The sequence below is a fragment of the Chenopodium quinoa genome, unplaced genomic scaffold (genome assembly GCF_001683475.1).
Source record: "Chenopodium quinoa cultivar QQ74 unplaced genomic scaffold, ASM168347v1, whole genome shotgun sequence".
Classification (NCBI taxonomy): Eukaryota; Viridiplantae; Streptophyta; class Magnoliopsida; order Caryophyllales; family Amaranthaceae; genus Chenopodium; species Chenopodium quinoa.
The window spans coordinates 2,251,563-2,268,139 of NW_018742810.1; the positions used below are offsets into that span (position 1 = coordinate 2,251,563).

At 38.0% G+C, this 16,577-nt stretch overlaps 2 protein-coding genes and 1 pseudogene across 3 annotated transcripts; 2 read left to right on the forward strand and 1 right to left on the reverse strand.

The window, feature by feature from the left end:
- Positions 1-786: 786 nt before the first annotated feature.
- On the forward strand, positions 787-5,457 carry LOC110725110 (annotated as a pseudogene).
- A 296-nt stretch (positions 5,458-5,753) lies between these two features.
- LOC110725323 (3-phosphoinositide-dependent protein kinase B-like) lies at positions 5,754-11,554 on the reverse strand. 2 transcript variants are annotated; one of them, XM_021904814.1, is made up of 6 exons: positions 10,064-11,554; positions 9,259-9,660; positions 7,887-8,911; positions 7,277-7,477; positions 6,621-6,782; positions 5,754-6,520 (listed from the first exon to the last, which is right to left on the reverse strand). In XM_021904814.1, exons 1-6 carry the CDS (start codon positions 10,236-10,238, stop codon positions 5,999-6,001), a joined length of 2,487 nt encoding a protein of 828 aa, XP_021760506.1. In that variant the 5' UTR covers positions 10,239-11,554; the 3' UTR covers positions 5,754-5,998. The 2 variants fall into 2 exon arrangements, with proteins under 2 accessions (XP_021760506.1, XP_021760507.1); XM_021904815.1 differs by having other exon boundaries at positions 5,755-6,520; positions 7,887-8,824; positions 10,064-11,553.
- Positions 11,555-13,150: 1,596 nt separating this feature from the next.
- On the forward strand, positions 13,151-13,817 carry LOC110725052. The gene is made up of 2 exons (XM_021904525.1): positions 13,151-13,485; positions 13,561-13,817. The coding sequence occupies exons 1-2, from the start codon at positions 13,288-13,290 to the stop codon at positions 13,687-13,689; spliced, it is 327 nt and encodes a 108-aa protein (XP_021760217.1). The 5' UTR covers positions 13,151-13,287; the 3' UTR covers positions 13,690-13,817.
- Positions 13,818-16,577: the final 2,760 nt, after the last annotated feature.

Genomic DNA, 16,577 nt, shown 5'->3' on the forward strand with positions numbered 1-16,577 from the left:
TGCCCATGTATCTCACACCATTAATTTAACTTTTAGTAGAGCAATGAATGGTAGAAACTGAATATATGTAGAACATGCAATAGAAACATATAACATCACAAGCAACATCCAAGATTTCTTTCCATAAAATGCTTAGTCATTATCACAATCATTGTAAGTTATACTCTATGGCTCATTATTTTAGAAGACATAGATCAACATCAAAAGATTAAGTTCCCAGAAAGTCTAGTAAAGTAACTAGTGAACAAAAAGTGAAGTGCATTAAAAAGAGGTCAACACAGAAACTCATAGAGTGTGATACAAAACAAGTTCGAATCTGACATACACAGGACTTCATTGTTTCAGGCTTCCCTCCCAAAGTCACTCCATTTTCTCGACCAAACTCACACAAACCTTTTCTTTTCCCATTTTACAGCTACTTAATTTAATGCTTTGGTTTCTATCCTTAAAAAACTTGTTACTTTGGCAACTGCAAAACTCTCTTTACAATTTTCCCATGAAAATAAAGGTTGTCTGCTGTCCAGTGTCCACTATAACTCTACATCTTTTTGATAATGGAAAAAGTTATTTGATGACTCCTATTCCCTTCCTCACTTTTCCTACTATTTGGCAAGGAAAAAAAGAAAAAGAGGGAGAGCTGACTGGAAGGGTTTCGAGGGTAAGGGGGTTAAATGTAATTTTGAGGAAAAGGTTTGTGTGTTTTGACTTTTGAGTAGTTTCCTTTCCTTGAAAAAGAAAAACAAAAAGCTAAACAGCCTAGGGAAAGACTGAGAAGAAGGTAGAAGCATGGAGGAGGTGCAGGGCTATCTGTCGGAAATAGGGCTTTCCGTTTCAGTTTCGCCGGAGAAAGGACGTTTTCTTTTCACTGCCAGGAACTTTTCTCCAGGTTTTTTCTTTCTTCCGTTTTCATTTTCCACACTTTCTTGCATTGCTAGAATCATTGTGATGTTTACATTTATCAATCAATCAATGGGCTTATACCTCTAGTTTTACCTGCTGGTATTAATTACTCAAACCCCAAACTTCCTTTTTATACTCTTAGCTGGGAATGCAGGTAAGGTGTTTGTCAAAATTACCCAAACATTCTTACTCATTATACTATTACTGGCCAACTGTAATGAAGTTTTCATGATTCATCTTTGGTGTCACTAAGGGTACTCAAAATTCATGTAATCCCCTGTTACAGAAACTGCAACTTTTGTCCCAATTTTATAGCTATATGTACATGCTATACTTGTGGTATTGTGGGAGTACTTGCCAGGCATTTTGATTAATTTTCCTTTGTGATCTCAAATCAGTTAGATGATGTTGCCTCCTTCGCATAGATGTATCTCATTTCTCTCCCATTTGTGTTCTAATCAATATGTTTGGAACAAATAATTTTACAGCATGGAATGTAATAGATAAGAAACATTGGAATTAGTGATATCAACTTGCACCTAATTTTGGGCTAACGTCCTTAAATTCATCTAGAATTGGAGAAAACATCACAAATGGATTTTTTTTTTTAATTATTATTATTTTATATATATGTATATATGCTCATCATCTCAGCCTAATCCATGCTGAAATTTATGTTTTTTGTTGCTCCCTTGCCAGAAATCGGATTGGATGTTCCATCGTGTTGAATGCCAGACACTCAAAGCTTGAAAAGGAAAGGCTAAAGTACCTCACACCCTCTATACGCTTGATGGTTAAGCTTTACTTGAGAAGAAAGCCGCAGGATGAAAAGGTTGAGTATCTTGCATACCTCCAGGTTATTATAAAATATACTCTGTAATGAAATTCTTGAAATAATACCTGCAAACGTATACTCATATTCCTTATCAAGGTTGTTCTTGTTCTTGTTCCGTGTACCTTGTTCTTTATCCTCTCTATTGCTGTCCTGGCAGTAATTGTCAAGATTCAGAATCTATGTCAATTGTTTGATGTGGGAAGTCATCAGTTCTCATATTTTTAATTATCTAGCAAGCTAACCAACTTATCCTGTTATGAATGAATACATTTTCTGATTTTAAAATCATAACTCATGAGTGTTCATTTGGCAGGTTATACCAACTACCGTGACTGATAACTACAACTTGATGGAGGCATTAGTATCTCGTATCCTCCATAAAATGTGTGGAATTTTTTTTTTTTTTTTTTTTTGTGAGTAGGGAGGAAAAGAGAGAAGGGGGGGGGGGGGGGGGTTCTTGTGACTGGGAAAGGAGAGACTATGTTTGGGGGTGGGATTGTGGGGTCTAGGAAGTACAGTAATTTTTGACTGAGAAAAAGAGCTGGAATTCATGGGTACTACAGTTTTATCAACCCAACCTCTTCTTAAAATAATCTTATTCCCTTTGTTGTTTTGCTTAACCATATTTCCTTTGAAGATATGACTGAGATTGATGACGAGCAGCCGGTTTTATATGCACAGATGGCCAACCTTGTTAGTGTGATACTTCAGTGGCCTGGCTTGAAACTGAAAGAAGTTGCAGAGAACTTTTCCAAGGTTTAATTTGCTGGTGAAACTTGTAGTTGGCTTATAGTCATTGGAATGCATGCATCCTGGATATGCTCTGATACTGATTTCTTAATTTTGTAGTGTTTAGACTTTCAGCCGCTTTGCAGCCAATATATGCAAAAGTTATGGCTATTTAATGGCATCAGCTTGATACTTGTTCTACCTAAAGCACATTTAAAAATTAATCTTATGTAAATATGTTTCTATCCATGTATCACTCAAGCATATGCTAGGTTTATCAGATTCCAATTGAGGTTAAATTGGTTATCATAATAAATACATCAGAGATAATTCGATTTTTTGTTACTACAAAATTCTTAAATCTGAGTTTGGGCCTGTCTCTCATATACTCATTGTTTTGTGTTGTTGCAACTTGCTTGCAATGTACATAGTATATGTGATTCAGAACTTAGACCTTTGGGTATAAGACTATATCCTGTTATACCTATAATCAATCACAGGTAATTTGGCTACTTTTTTTTGTTTGTTTGTGCAATTGGAACTGTAAGTGCTTATTGGTTATAGTATTTCAGTTGCTTGCCAAATGCAGTATTGATGTTTGAGGGAAAACAAGCCGTGGTTCGTGCAGTGCAACCTATACCTAAAGGTACTGAGGTATCCTTTGACTAGTTCTCTTCCATTTCTTATGCATACTGCAATTACTTTTAATGGCGTGATAATAGCAGTAGTGTTGCACAAATCATGTTTATTTCCTTCTGTCTGCTTCTTGTGTAATACAACCTGAGCCCTATCCCCCGAAAACGGAAAAAGAGAAACAACGAGAGAGGCATAATGAAGTCTGAGTGTAATTTTCTGGTGCTCTTGAAGGTACTAATAAGTTATATAGAAACTGCTGGAAGCACCATGACTCAGACAAAAGGCTCTAAAAGAACAGTACTTATTCAGCTGCTCATGTCCTCGTTGCATTAAATTAGTAAGTGCCTTGAATTATGACATTGTTCCTTAATCACCCCGAAGTTTATGGCTCAAGCTAATTACTCTTTGCTATTTGAAATTTCTGTTGTTTGACTGTGATACTGACCTATTGTATCATATTAAAGGGGCAATGCGAAGATATTCAAGAAAGTTCTATATTGGAAGGTTATGGATGTGAAAATAATGCATGCATGGGATTTTTGCTCAGGGATTTAGGTACGAACGTAGTACTTTTTTTAGAAAGTTTGTGAACAGTACTTGGATGCTTAACATCAGTTGTCAATTTCTGATATACAGAAAACAAGGCATTCATTTGCCAACAATGGGCCATGCAAGGAAACTGGAAGATCTTAGAAAGATTGCAAGTGAAGTGAATACCTTTTCTGAAAAGGCTGAGGATTCCCTGAAATCGGGAAGTATCCTTTCAAATGTTTGTTTTGGAAATCAGAATAGTTTTAATAACATCTTGTAGTATAGTGTTGACATTGTTTCTTTATAGTTTATACCCCCCCCCCCCCCCTTCTCTTTCCATCTTCCCCTTTCTCAAAAAATAATATTATTCCTCATGCTATTGTATCCAAATGGAGGTGGTTCTTTGACAGAATTCAGATAATGAAGAAGCTGGTTCTATGTATAATGCAGTTGAAAAGCTACAGATAAAATTATGCTACCCACTATCTCTTAATCTAATGCGCACACGAGATAGTCTCTTAAAGGTACATCATGGGCTTGTGTATTTTCATTCCTTCCAGTAGATCTCAAGTCCAGCATAATTCATGGGGAATCTAGTTATAGCTAAAATCTGAAATATATGAATTTTTTTTAACTAATTCCTCAGACTTGTAAAAGTTTTGCCTTTGTTTTAGAATGCATGGAGTTATAATTGTGTAACTGTTGCTTTCATAAGATTAAACTCAAAGAGTACCAAAAAAAAAACACATATTGGAGACGTGGGAGCTCCATAAGACTCACAAAGCCCTAATAGAAATCAGAAAACTTGAGCTAACTATGACAGTGATTTTTTTGATGATTTTAATGTGCATCTCATTGATGTATTTTCTCCATATTAGGTGTTCATGGAGCTGAATAACTGGAAGGATAATATCCCCTACTACCTATATGATTCCACCTTCCCCCCTCCCCAAATGGTTGGACTGGTTATCTCAAGCTTTTCGGGAATCGTCTTGCAGAGGCTTACCCTGGTTGTCATCCTATGCTTGGGTTGCAATATTATACATGTGGAAAGCTTGAATGGTAAGAACATGGTCTATTGAAAAGTAAAGCAATTTGTGTTGTTCCTCACCGTGATCAAGAGGTGTTGCTCTTCCAGGATGAATTGTATTTTGTATTTTGATCCCTTATTGAGAAAAGCAATTTGTGTTTGTTTGTTCCACATCTTTGAAGTTGAGCAATTTGTGTATCTTTGCATGCAGGTTACTTGGTGAAACTGCAAATTGTGTTAGATCATTAACCAAGGCACTGGATATTTTGCGACTGACCCATGGGACAAATACGCCCTTTATGAAGGAGCTGCTTTTTAAGCTGGAGGAAGCGCTTGCTGAAGCCTCTTTCAAACTTAAACCTCTCGATGAAGACTGAATATGTCTCCACTGCAAAGACTAGTACAACGATTGCCTTCAGAGGAGATTAGATTCTGCTATTCAGTGCTCCATAGTAGCACAAGCTTTGTTCTTGCGATTCTGTAGTTCTGCATAGGAAGTTGGGACTTAACCCAACAAATAATTTTAAAAAAAATTATAAAAAAAATTTGGCATTGCTTTGCTCCATCTGTAACCTTACTAATGGCCAAATGTACAATTTGGAATTTTGATTATGGTAATGGGTACTTGAAATGCCATTGATTAATTTGTACTTGTAGTTCGAATTAGAGAATACTTTAATGACTTGTAAATGGAGCTAGATTTTTGGTCTCTCAAGAAAAATATAAACTAGTTTTAACTTGAAAGACATCAAAGACTGATTGGAGATGATAGCGTACAATCTGGATTCTGAAGATTGATCATTGATTTTTCAGTTATCAGAGTGCTTATCTCGTCACTACTAGTCCATCTGTTCATGTTTGAAGTTTGCAATTTACAATTAAATTTTATCCTTCAATTAGATTACGATTAACAATTGATTTCTGTGATCGGAATATGATCAGAATCTACTGTAAAAGCCAGGAATTGGTGTGCACTTAACACAAATATACTTGTAAAAAATTGTAATGCAAAATTATGCAATGCCCTAATCGCAAAAAAAAAAAATATATAAAATTGAACTTGGATTAAACAAGACCCAAACCAATCCAAAAAAGAAAATATTTTCAGTGTAATAATTCATTTTAAATTTCCTCAGTAAATAGGAGCTACATTCATTTCATGGAGATTACAGGATTGTACAACCATAATTTAAGATTCAATCAGTCTGATGGAAGGTGCCATAAAAAAAAAATTTAAAGCAGAACTTATTCACAAATCATATTATGCATAGAAGAGAACGTGATTCAAAATGCTTAGCAGAGATGTTGCTACTGTACATTCCTCTTCTACATATAGACTAGCTCATCTTTGTGAGGTGCTCCTGAAGTTGCTGACAGATGCATGAGATTTGCGATAGTATCCTAAATTGATTATCTCGAGATATGGCAGCTGGATCTTCTAGTAGCTGTTGGAACTCAGAGCACAGATTTGGGACATTCTCATGAGTAAATTTACAATGTTGCTTCAGTGTAGGGGGCAACTGCTGTTGTATAGGAGGAACAAGAAATGGGTGCTCAAGAAGCTCAGGAATTCTCCATCTTTCATTGCGATTCCATGCAAGACACTTCTTCATCAGATCCAGAAGCCAAGGGTTGGAAACTGGACCATATGTAATTTCATGACTAGGATCAGTGATTACTTTAAACTTGGCCCAGAATGTCTTGTATTCTGAAAAGGGTGTCCTTCCATAAACCATTTGATAAAGAATGCAACCAAGAGACCATATGTCAGAAGGGCGCCCACACTTTATAGTATTCCCATTTGCATCACTCTCATTGCACATAAATGCCTCCGGTGACATGTAACTCAATGTACCCACCTGCATGAGCAAATAGATGATAGCTGAGCACTTACTTGAATTCCAGTTTTAGAGTTTACAGTATAACCATTAAAAATACTGGGTGGAGGAAGAAAAAAACCTGGGCATCCCTTTGGATGTTGGTTGTATCACTCATTATAGCTTTAGCAATGCCAAAATCGATGAGTTTCAATGAACCTTTGACAAGGAGAAAATTGGCTGGCTTCAGATCAGAGTGCACTATACGCTCCTCATGAATTGTGTTTACAGCTTGGAGTATTTGCTGACATCAAAATTGACACAAAAAAAAAAGTTAGTGCACTATTCCCTCAGTCTAGCCAAAATTATACTAGTAAACCAAAATCATTAATTTTTGTTTCAAACTACTCCGGTACGGAGATGTGATCTATCTATACCTGATGAAATGGATGAGTTATAAGCAAGTTGGACAGTATGATCACTAATCAACTACTTTTTAAAAATGAAATGATTCGATAGTAAAGTAGTAAAGAGAATGAACGTGTACGTAAATTTGTAAGGAAAGAATTATGCCAATGTCATGGTAACGCTAGCTTACCCCCAAATTATATCTTTCTCTTCATATTAAATTTCCATTAAAGTTATGTGTGGTGAAATTATCCTGGACATTAGGATGATACTTTTTTACACTTAAATTTAATTTAATTTTATTACTGATTAGCAGAAATTAGAAATTCATTCTGCATTAAAAAAGCAAATCCTGTCAAGGCTTATTAAACCAAGAATGGGATCACAAACCTGCCAGTAGAAACGAAGCCAGTTTTGATCCATAGTTGAGTTGGTGCCTTCAATTTCCCTCCACTTATGAGATAACATATGAGCCAGGTCAATTTCTCCATACTCAAGAACCATGTAAATATATCCATCATCTTTGACTCTGCTGTCCTTGTTAGAAATGGAACCGTTCATAACTTCATGTAGTAAAGCTTTATCCGTAACCTAGATCATGACAGTGCTAACAAAGTTTAGTCAATCAATGAATGTCCCAAAGGAAAACAGAGAAACTAAAAATCATAGGTTCTAAATCCCCAAAAAAACTAGATCCTATGAGGTTGCATAAGAAATGAAAGAGGATTGCAGCTAGCTGATTTTATTGCTTCATCTTGTATACTCACTCAATTACGCTTGAGGTAAACATGATGTGAGCGTTAGTGTGGTATGATGAGATGAGGATAAAACAAAGATTGTCCAACCTACTTAAGCCCACAACTATAGATCACTGAATGATAGCATATAAACAACTGAAATAAGACACTAAATTTTACAGGAACCCTGTCTGTTATATTCCCAAAAGAAATCATTAATTCTGCCAAGACAGAGTATAAATTGGAATCTGAAGAGTGCCTACCTCAAAATCAATGAGTTGGATAATATTATCCTTCCCCTTTAACTTCTTTAAATACAGGATCTCTTGACAAAATCCATAAGCAGTAGCATAATCACGACCTTTAAGCTTGATTTTTTTCAAAGCATAAATTGTACAGTCAGATGAGATAACTTTATGAACTTCACTACTCCCACCACTTCCTATCTTGCCAAGCCTTTGATAAAGTTTCCCATTCACCTTAAAAAACAAGTCAGGATCATAACCCTTTTTCCGAGATGGTGCCTTTTCATGTTTCTCTGATTTAGAGGGCTCCAGCTTCACATTAGAAGACAGGTCCTTTGATGAGGAGCTAGGTGGTGGGATATGTGAAGCATCAGCCCCCTGTCCTTTCTCCATTATGGGCTGGCTTTGAGTTTGGGGTGGATCAGCCGGTACTTTAGCTTGCTGCAAGTTATGTTGTTGGATTTCTTTGACTTCTGCTAAGGAATTTGTTGCAGAGCTCGAAGCTTGAGCTCCACTGAGTGCCCTGTCAGCATCAACTCCACTGACATTTACAGATGTAGGGCAAGCTTGATGCGTCCCATCTCTTACGGCTATGTTCTGAGAAATCCGATTGGCATCAGTTAAGGACCCAACTGCTGAACTATCTTGATGTGGGCATGAAGAATGAGTTGTTGAATTGAGCATCGGTGCAGATGTTGCATGGACAGAGGTTGTGGTGACACAAGATGATCCCACCACAGAAGATTGGGTCATTGGATGGCTTACATCATTATGCAGGAAATCTCTCAAGTGGTGCAGCTGGTTCTGAAGAGATGACATTCTTACTGCTAGTACTGAAGAGCCTCCATCACCTCTCGAACAACCATCTGCATCAGCACTGACAGCATCCTGAAGTTTTGGTTCATTGTTAATGACATTGGAAATCTCTGCTTGATTAACCGCTTCCCACTCCATTTCTGTCAATGCAAGTGAATCCATATGAGAAGATAAGTTGTCCAATCTGGTGGCCAAATCCATTCTGGTGGCCATTTGACCATCAGTTCCTGCATTAATAGCAGCATTGAAGAAAAGGAAAAGGTACATTTCCCACAATTTCACAATTGATTTATATTTGAACAGGCAAGTTCTAAAGTTGATGATTATGCAATATAATACCAACCTAATTTAGATGAATTTTAATTTAAGAAAAAGTTGTGCAATTCTGAACAAAAATGGCAGCAGTAAAAATGAACAACAGTCAAACACACTTGTAGCACGACTTCGACGCAAAAGCACAATCATAAGAGTGATATGAACTCTTTGGTAACAAGCAAAAATTTGAGTTGTTTTGTTCTAAGGAATAAAAGGTGTCATAATTGAAACATGTAAAAAATGAATTCTAATAAATTACCCTGTGAATTGGCAGAGCTGGCCAGTGAAAATTTGACTTTCCTTGAACCCTCCACCATTTGACAATGTTTAGATTGTGCACCACAGGAAACATTGATGTCAACACCAGCTTTGCAGGTAAGTTGATCTTCCTTGATGTGCCCTCCAAATGGATTATACTTGTCATCATAGGTATTGGTGATAGTAGCGGTGAAGGAAGGAGGCGTAAGTGAGGCATCTTCCTGAGGATCGATGACAGACGATCTCTCATTAGTGTGGCCATGGAGATTCTTGGGTTGAGAAGCAATTTCAACAGACCTCTTGGTCTCTACTGTTAAACCTGAATTATGCACTGAACTTTTCGGCGTTTCCCTTTGTGGTAGCACACTACGTCTTGGTAACAAGTTAGTTGATTGCATTGTACCTGTAAGTTCCAAGCATCATTAGAAAAAAAGAGGATAAAGAAAGGCATCTGGTGGTTAAACCCCCAAATTTGAGCCCAGAAAATCTCAAAATTGCAAGGTGTTTAGAGCTAGGAATCCCTAGGATGTTGTTGATTAGATAAAAGCGTGAATTGAATCTGACAATGGAGCCTTAAGCACAAGCAATCGGATTGGTAGTAAAACCCAATTGGAGAATTTAGAATTGAATTCAAGTATATACAATGTGAAATTGGACGATTGATAGTGATGTTTCGGATGCCCAAAATCCAAAAACAAAAAAACATAAAGCAGATTTAGTAGAAGTTGAGTAAATAAAAGCAAACCCTAAATCGAAAATAGGGAGAAAAGGCAAAATCAAAAAAAAAAAAAAAAAAAAAAAAATACCAATGGAACGGTGGCGTTTGAAAGCGGCTTGAACATTACGGAGAAAATCAGGTTCAGAGGAAGTAGCAGAAGAAGAAGAAGAAGAAGAAGAAGACGAGTTGGAGTTGGAGTTGAAGTTGACGGAGCGGGTGGCGGAGGTGAGCAGCGGGGCCGGAACGTTAGGGTCCCCGTCCATGGCATGGAAAAACCTCTGATTGCATCTCTGAACAACACACTTACTCCAACGGTTCTATACTTGACGATCGCACACCCAGAGCCATCGCCATTGTTGCAAAGATGAAACTCTACTCAATTCAGTACAGTACTGTATAATTTTGAATTCAGGGTTAATGGCGCTCTCTACTCTCTCTCTCTTTCTCTTTATTCTATACGCTCTTATTTTTTGCATTTCACTCCCAATTATGAAAACCCATCCAGCCCCATGATGAAACGTTCACCCAAGGCCCAGGCATTGTCTACTATGTAATCTAAGCCCATTTAATCACTTCATTGTATTTAGAACTTATTTTCTTCACCTTAAACAAGGAGATCTTATCTCATTTTATTAAGGTCTAATCTAACTTTATCTGATCTGATCTGATTTAATAATTTGACTAAATTTTAACTACATTTTAATACTAATCTATAAAGAGAAACATTATCAAAATAGATCTTGTTAGATTCCTCTCATTATGAACTTTTCAAATATGTAATTAGTGGAAAGCTAAACGTTGCCCTCGAATATCTACCTAACGCCCGCAAAATAAAATAAATTTAACAGTTTTACCCTTATATTAAAAAAAAAAAAAAAATTACCCCCCTCAATTCCTCAAACATAATTTACCCACCCTTACTCCCTCTTCTATCTCTAAACAACCACCACCTCCTTTAATCTCCAGTTTCTCGATCTACACAGTCGTGGATATGATGAGGAAGGACAAGGGGAAGGCGGTCGCCGGAAACAAGGTTTGTTTTTTTTTTCTGAAATCGGGTTCAAACGCCCTGTTTTTTCGAACAACCAAGGCTTAAACGCCTAGTTCGTTCAAACAACCGTATGGTTGTACGAAAGATTTGGGCGGTTGAGATGAAACGCCTAGAAAATTAGAACAACCACACGGTTGTTCGAACGAACTAGGCGTTTGAGCCTAGGTTGTTCGAAAAAACAGGGTGTTTACTAGGTTTTGAATTTTTTTTTTAATTCGTTTTTTTTTTTAAAAAAAATGATTTTTACTGTTATTTTTGTTTATTATTATTGTTATTATTATTCTTGTAGTTATTATTAGAGTTTATTATTGTTTTAGATTTGTTTGGAAAGAAACAAATTTAAGCATATTGGGTTTGTTTTAATCCAACTATTTTTGTGAATTTGGGTGCAAAGTTTTGTTTAGAATAATGGTTTGCATTCTTGCAAATGTTGTGATTACTATATGTTGTGGCAATACAATGTAGGATTATTTAAGTATAAAAGTTAGTCAAGAATGGGTCGTAGCTTGGTAGTTTTATATCAATGCCATTTTAAACTCATTAGATTAAAAAGCACAAGTTATTATTATATTTCATTAGTTTTTATTATTAATATTAGTTTTATATCTTTTGTTTTCAATTGTTTGCATCACCTATTTTGTTTTTATTATTAATATTAAAATTTGTTCTAAATTTAGAATGTAGTCGAGGGTTCTGGTCCACGGCATGCTAGATCACACGGTATAACGAGTCAATTAGGAAAGACAGGGGGTAAGTATACGGGACGGTAGTTCAGTTCGGAGCGCGACAGGGTAGTGGATGATTCTGGTACTCATTTGGATGAGCGGGAGGGAGCCGGTGGTTAGCCTAATGCTTTGTTGAGGACTACTGGCTCGGGTGCGGGTTCGAGTTCGAGGTACGAGGATGATGGACTTAAGGACGATGAAGATGAGGGTGAGGCTAATGCTGAGGAGCAGCCGACTGTCGTGACGAGAGGTCCTGATGGGAGATTTACGAGTTCACGACCACCTCGATCTGCAGCGTCTTGGCTTGTTCAGGGGTCGATGGACGGTGGGCTCGAGGATGGGAGCGTTATTCCTAGTTTCGGGGCCCATGTTGCTCGATATATTTGGGATGGGGAAGATCGACGATTTTTGCGGTGTCAGACTAGAGTTGGTGTGTGTAGAGAGTTGAGTGAATGGCTAGAGCGATTTACGGCTGCCACTATTATGCGGATACGACAGACTGGGTTGTCGCACTAGTCGAGCATTATGCACGACCACCTTGATTTTCCGCTGATTTCTGCTTTTGTTGAGAGATGGCAGCCAAACACGAACACATTCCACCTACCTTTTGGTGAGATGACCATCATGTTGCACGACGTACACCATATACTTGGTATTCGGGTTGATGGGGATATGGTTGGCGGTGATTTCCCTAGTAACAAGTATAGGACATTGGTAGCTGGGTTATTACAGTTGACTACGGAGGAGCTACAGGTTAAGACTCAGAAACGCCATCTACAGGAACGGTGGCGTCCATACTGACCAGATTATTACTAGGTGTCGTAGTGAGGAGCAGCTGGAGGCGGTTCAGGTCATTGGTTACATGTGGTTCCTTTTGGGTAACACGCTCTATACTAACAAGAGCGGTACCCGTACTCACCCTTCTTTTCTCAGTGAGTTGTGTATGGAGGATAACCTGGAGAGGTTGACGAGATACTCTTAGGGTTCAGCCACACTAGCGTACTTGTATCGTCAGCTCGGGCATGCCACCCGAAATGGATGTGATTCTATCGCGGGTTGTCTGACTTTTCTACAGGCTTGGATATACGAGTACTTTCCATGTTTTCGGCCTCACCAGGATGTGTTAACACGAGACGTCTCTCATGCTCGTGCAGGGTTATGGGATATTGGTATGACGCGGATGCATCAACAGCGTCTCGTGTCCTTTCGTACTCGACTTGACCAGTTGGGTGACCATGAGGTATAAATAGATACGTAATTTCTATTTGTTTTATATTGCTTTATTTACAGTTGATTTACACTTGTACTAATTTTTCAGGTATGCTGGTTGTCGTACGGATCTTTTCCTGCACAACAGGTGCCTAGGACTATGTTTACGGGATGTATTCGCTATCGGGGGATCATAGAGCCATATATGCCCGATCGATTTGTTTGACAGTTGGGGTTTATACAGGAGATTCCCGGTGACATGATTAGGCCTGATGATGCTTAGAGACCACTTAGTGTGAAGTCTTATAGGGTCAGTTTTCAGCTCAGATGACCACTCTCATGTGGGATAGATTTGTCCCCGGTGTTGCGTTCAATCTTCTGCTTGGTAGATATACTAGAGTTCCACGTGGCGGACATACTTGTGCACCTGACTACCTACCATGGTTTAGGAGAGTTAGCCATCCTATAGTCACTCCTAATGTTGAGGATGATCACGGTCTTCCTGAGAGGACCAACGTTGATTACGTAAGTTTTTTATTTTTATTTAATTATTTTTTTCCTATTATTACTATTAATACACAATTATAATGGTTTGTGTAGTGGGTAGGGCGATTCATGGTTAAGGTGCAGCGATCACTTAGTGAGTATCCTATGCTATCAAGGGACACCAGAGCAATGTTGGAGCAGGTGATTGATTATTGGAATGTAATAAATGGACTTAGAGATTAGTTGTAATATGTATTTTAGCTTTGACTTTGTTGTTTTATTAGACTATGTTTTGGATGTTGTTAGTGGACATTTATGTTTTACACATTTGTTGGGAATTATCAAGTTGACATTTATATATTAGTTTTTTATTTTCTAATTACGAAGTACTTACTTAGTAAATTTTAAAAAGAATTGCTTAAAAAAAATCATGTTTATTAATAAAGTTATATAAAGTTTAATAAAAATCCATAACAGTACTCAACTGCATGTAGAACAACGAATGGCTATGATCTGGTTCTCAATTGAGCAGTGCACCTGAGCCCAAACTGTGTCTAAAGAACCTGTAGAACTTTCAATCCAACATTTCAATGCCAAATGCTGGCTCTCAACCCTGCAGTTGTTAACATTGCCGAAGTGCAGTACCTGGTTCGTCCAAAACATCACAAACTTCTCCTTGTGTATGAGCCAAGTGTCCACAACATAGTCAATCACTTTCGGCCATCGACCCCACTTGGTTTTCAGCTCTACAAGCTCTACTCTTTTATAAGCCTCTTAAGATGTAGCATTAATCACATGCCTCCACCTCCCATTTTTGAACTTGGCACCAATCTCCTTCTTTTTTTCGAACATGGAAGTAACCTTCGCCTCAACATCTTTGCTAATATGCCACACACACAACATGTGTCTTGTGTTTGGAGGGATACACAACCAAAGAATGATTGTGAGTGTCGTTCAAGCAACTGAGCTTCCAACCACTTACTACTCTGACATACTCAACCTTGAGTTTGAAGGGACAACTGTTTGCCTTGCTTTTCGTGTCTTTGCGTATCGTGTTCATCATGTCTCTTATCATGCTCTTTTTTCCATGATCACAACTCACATATCGATACGGCCGACCACTCCGATCGGTCTTGTAAGAAGCCTTCACTAACATAAATCCGAGCGGGCAACAAACATTTTGTGCCCATAGAACAACATCCTCAAAACTAGGAAACACAGTGTCTGTCAAAAAATATCCGTTGTAGTCCACACCATCACCATCCTCGAACTCAGAATCCTATATAATAATAATAAAAACAAATATTAATAAAAGTTGAGAAACAACAAAAACACAACTAATAATAATAATCTAACAACGCACAACTAATAATAATAATATTCTAACAATACACAACTAATTATAATAGCAAACACGAGTAATTATAATAACAAACACAACTAATATAATCAAAATAATAATAATGAATATGTGAAATTCAAAATCAAAAAGAAAATAAATTCGAAATTCCCAGGAAAATGCCCAGAAATTTCGAAAAACCTAGACAGAAACGCCTAGTTTTTACAAAATTGCCTAGGGTGTTTGAAAAAACTAGGCGTTTCTACCTAGGTTTTTTGAAATTTCCAGGCATTTGCCTGGGAATTTCGAAAATAAAAAAAATTAAATAATCGTACCGATTCCGTACGGTCCGACGAGCCTCCGACAGCAACGTAGGTGGTGTTTCTGGTCTTTCCACTATTAGAAAAGGTCAATTTTCGACGGATGTGTTCCGAAGGACACGAAAATCCGTCGAAAAAAACGAAATTTTCGATGGATTTAAATTCCGTCAGAAATTTCAGACAAATCTAGATATTCCGTCGGAAATTTTCGACGGAATTTACAGCCTTTCCGGCGGAATTATGGTGTTTTTTTAAAATAAAAAATTAAAAAAATAAACCCTAAAAACGGATCCCCCTCCCCTTTCATTTCTTATTTCTCTCTCTTCTCCTCTTCTCTCTCTCCGCCTTTCTTCTCTCTCTGAACTCCTTCTCTCTCCTCCGCCCTCTCTTTCTCTCTCTTCTCCTTCCTTCATTTCTCTTCTCCTTCCTTCATTTCTCTTCTCCTTCTCAGTTCTCCTCTGCTCTCCTTTTCCTTCTCACACCACCACCGCCGCTGCGCAACCAACACCACCACCGCCGCTGCGCAATCAACACCACCACCATGAGTTTTGTTTTGATTATTTTAAAGGATTTTTAGGCCAAATTCGACCATTAAAAGCCTAGATCTAGACTTTTCATGGCCGAATTTGGCCTTGTTAAACCGTTTTCGTGGTGAAATTCGAAACCCATTTGAATTCAAGGTATGTTTTATGTTTTAGTTTTTCGCTTTTCTGAGTTTTTTTTCTTTGGTTTCTTAAAATTATTGGGTTCTGAGTTACGTTGTTGTGTGTGCGTGTATGATGTGTGGGCTGGTGGAAGGTGGCGATGTGTGAATTTTTGGGTGGTTTCGTGGTTTCTGGGTGGTCTCGTTGGGTTTGGTGGCGTGGGTTAGGGTTAGTAAGGGTTTTGGTGGCTTCGTGGGTTTGGTGGCGTGAGTCTGGGTGGTGGTTGTGGGTGGCCGTTTGTTCTAGATCTGGGTGGTTTCGCGTATTTTTGGGTGGTTTCGGGTGGGTTAAGGTGGTGGGTTCAGGTTAGGTGGGTCTAGTGGGTGGGTTCTGGTTAAGGTGGTCGACTGGTGGGTTAAGGTGGCTGGTAGCTGGTGGTGATGGGAGGATTTTTTTTTGTTTTTATTAAAGCATGTTCCAACGGAAATTTATATCGGAATTTTTCGGCAAAACAGTATCCGTCAGAAATTTCCGACGAATTTTTCCGGTTCTGGAAATCCTCTTCCGACGAAACAGTTCTGACGGAATTTCCGTCGAAAAAGGTCGTTTTTCCTACAAAAGGTTTTCCGACAACCGATTTCGACGGAAATTCCATCGGAAACAGGTTTTCCGACAGAATTCAGGGTGATTCCGTCGGAAAAATTCCGTCGGAAATGACCTGTTTTCTAGTAGTGTTCGTTGTCTTCCATGGGATCCAACAAATTAGGTTTTGAAAAATTTAAATTATTTGTTTGATTTTGAAAATTACAGTGGTTGGTGGTTCAACGT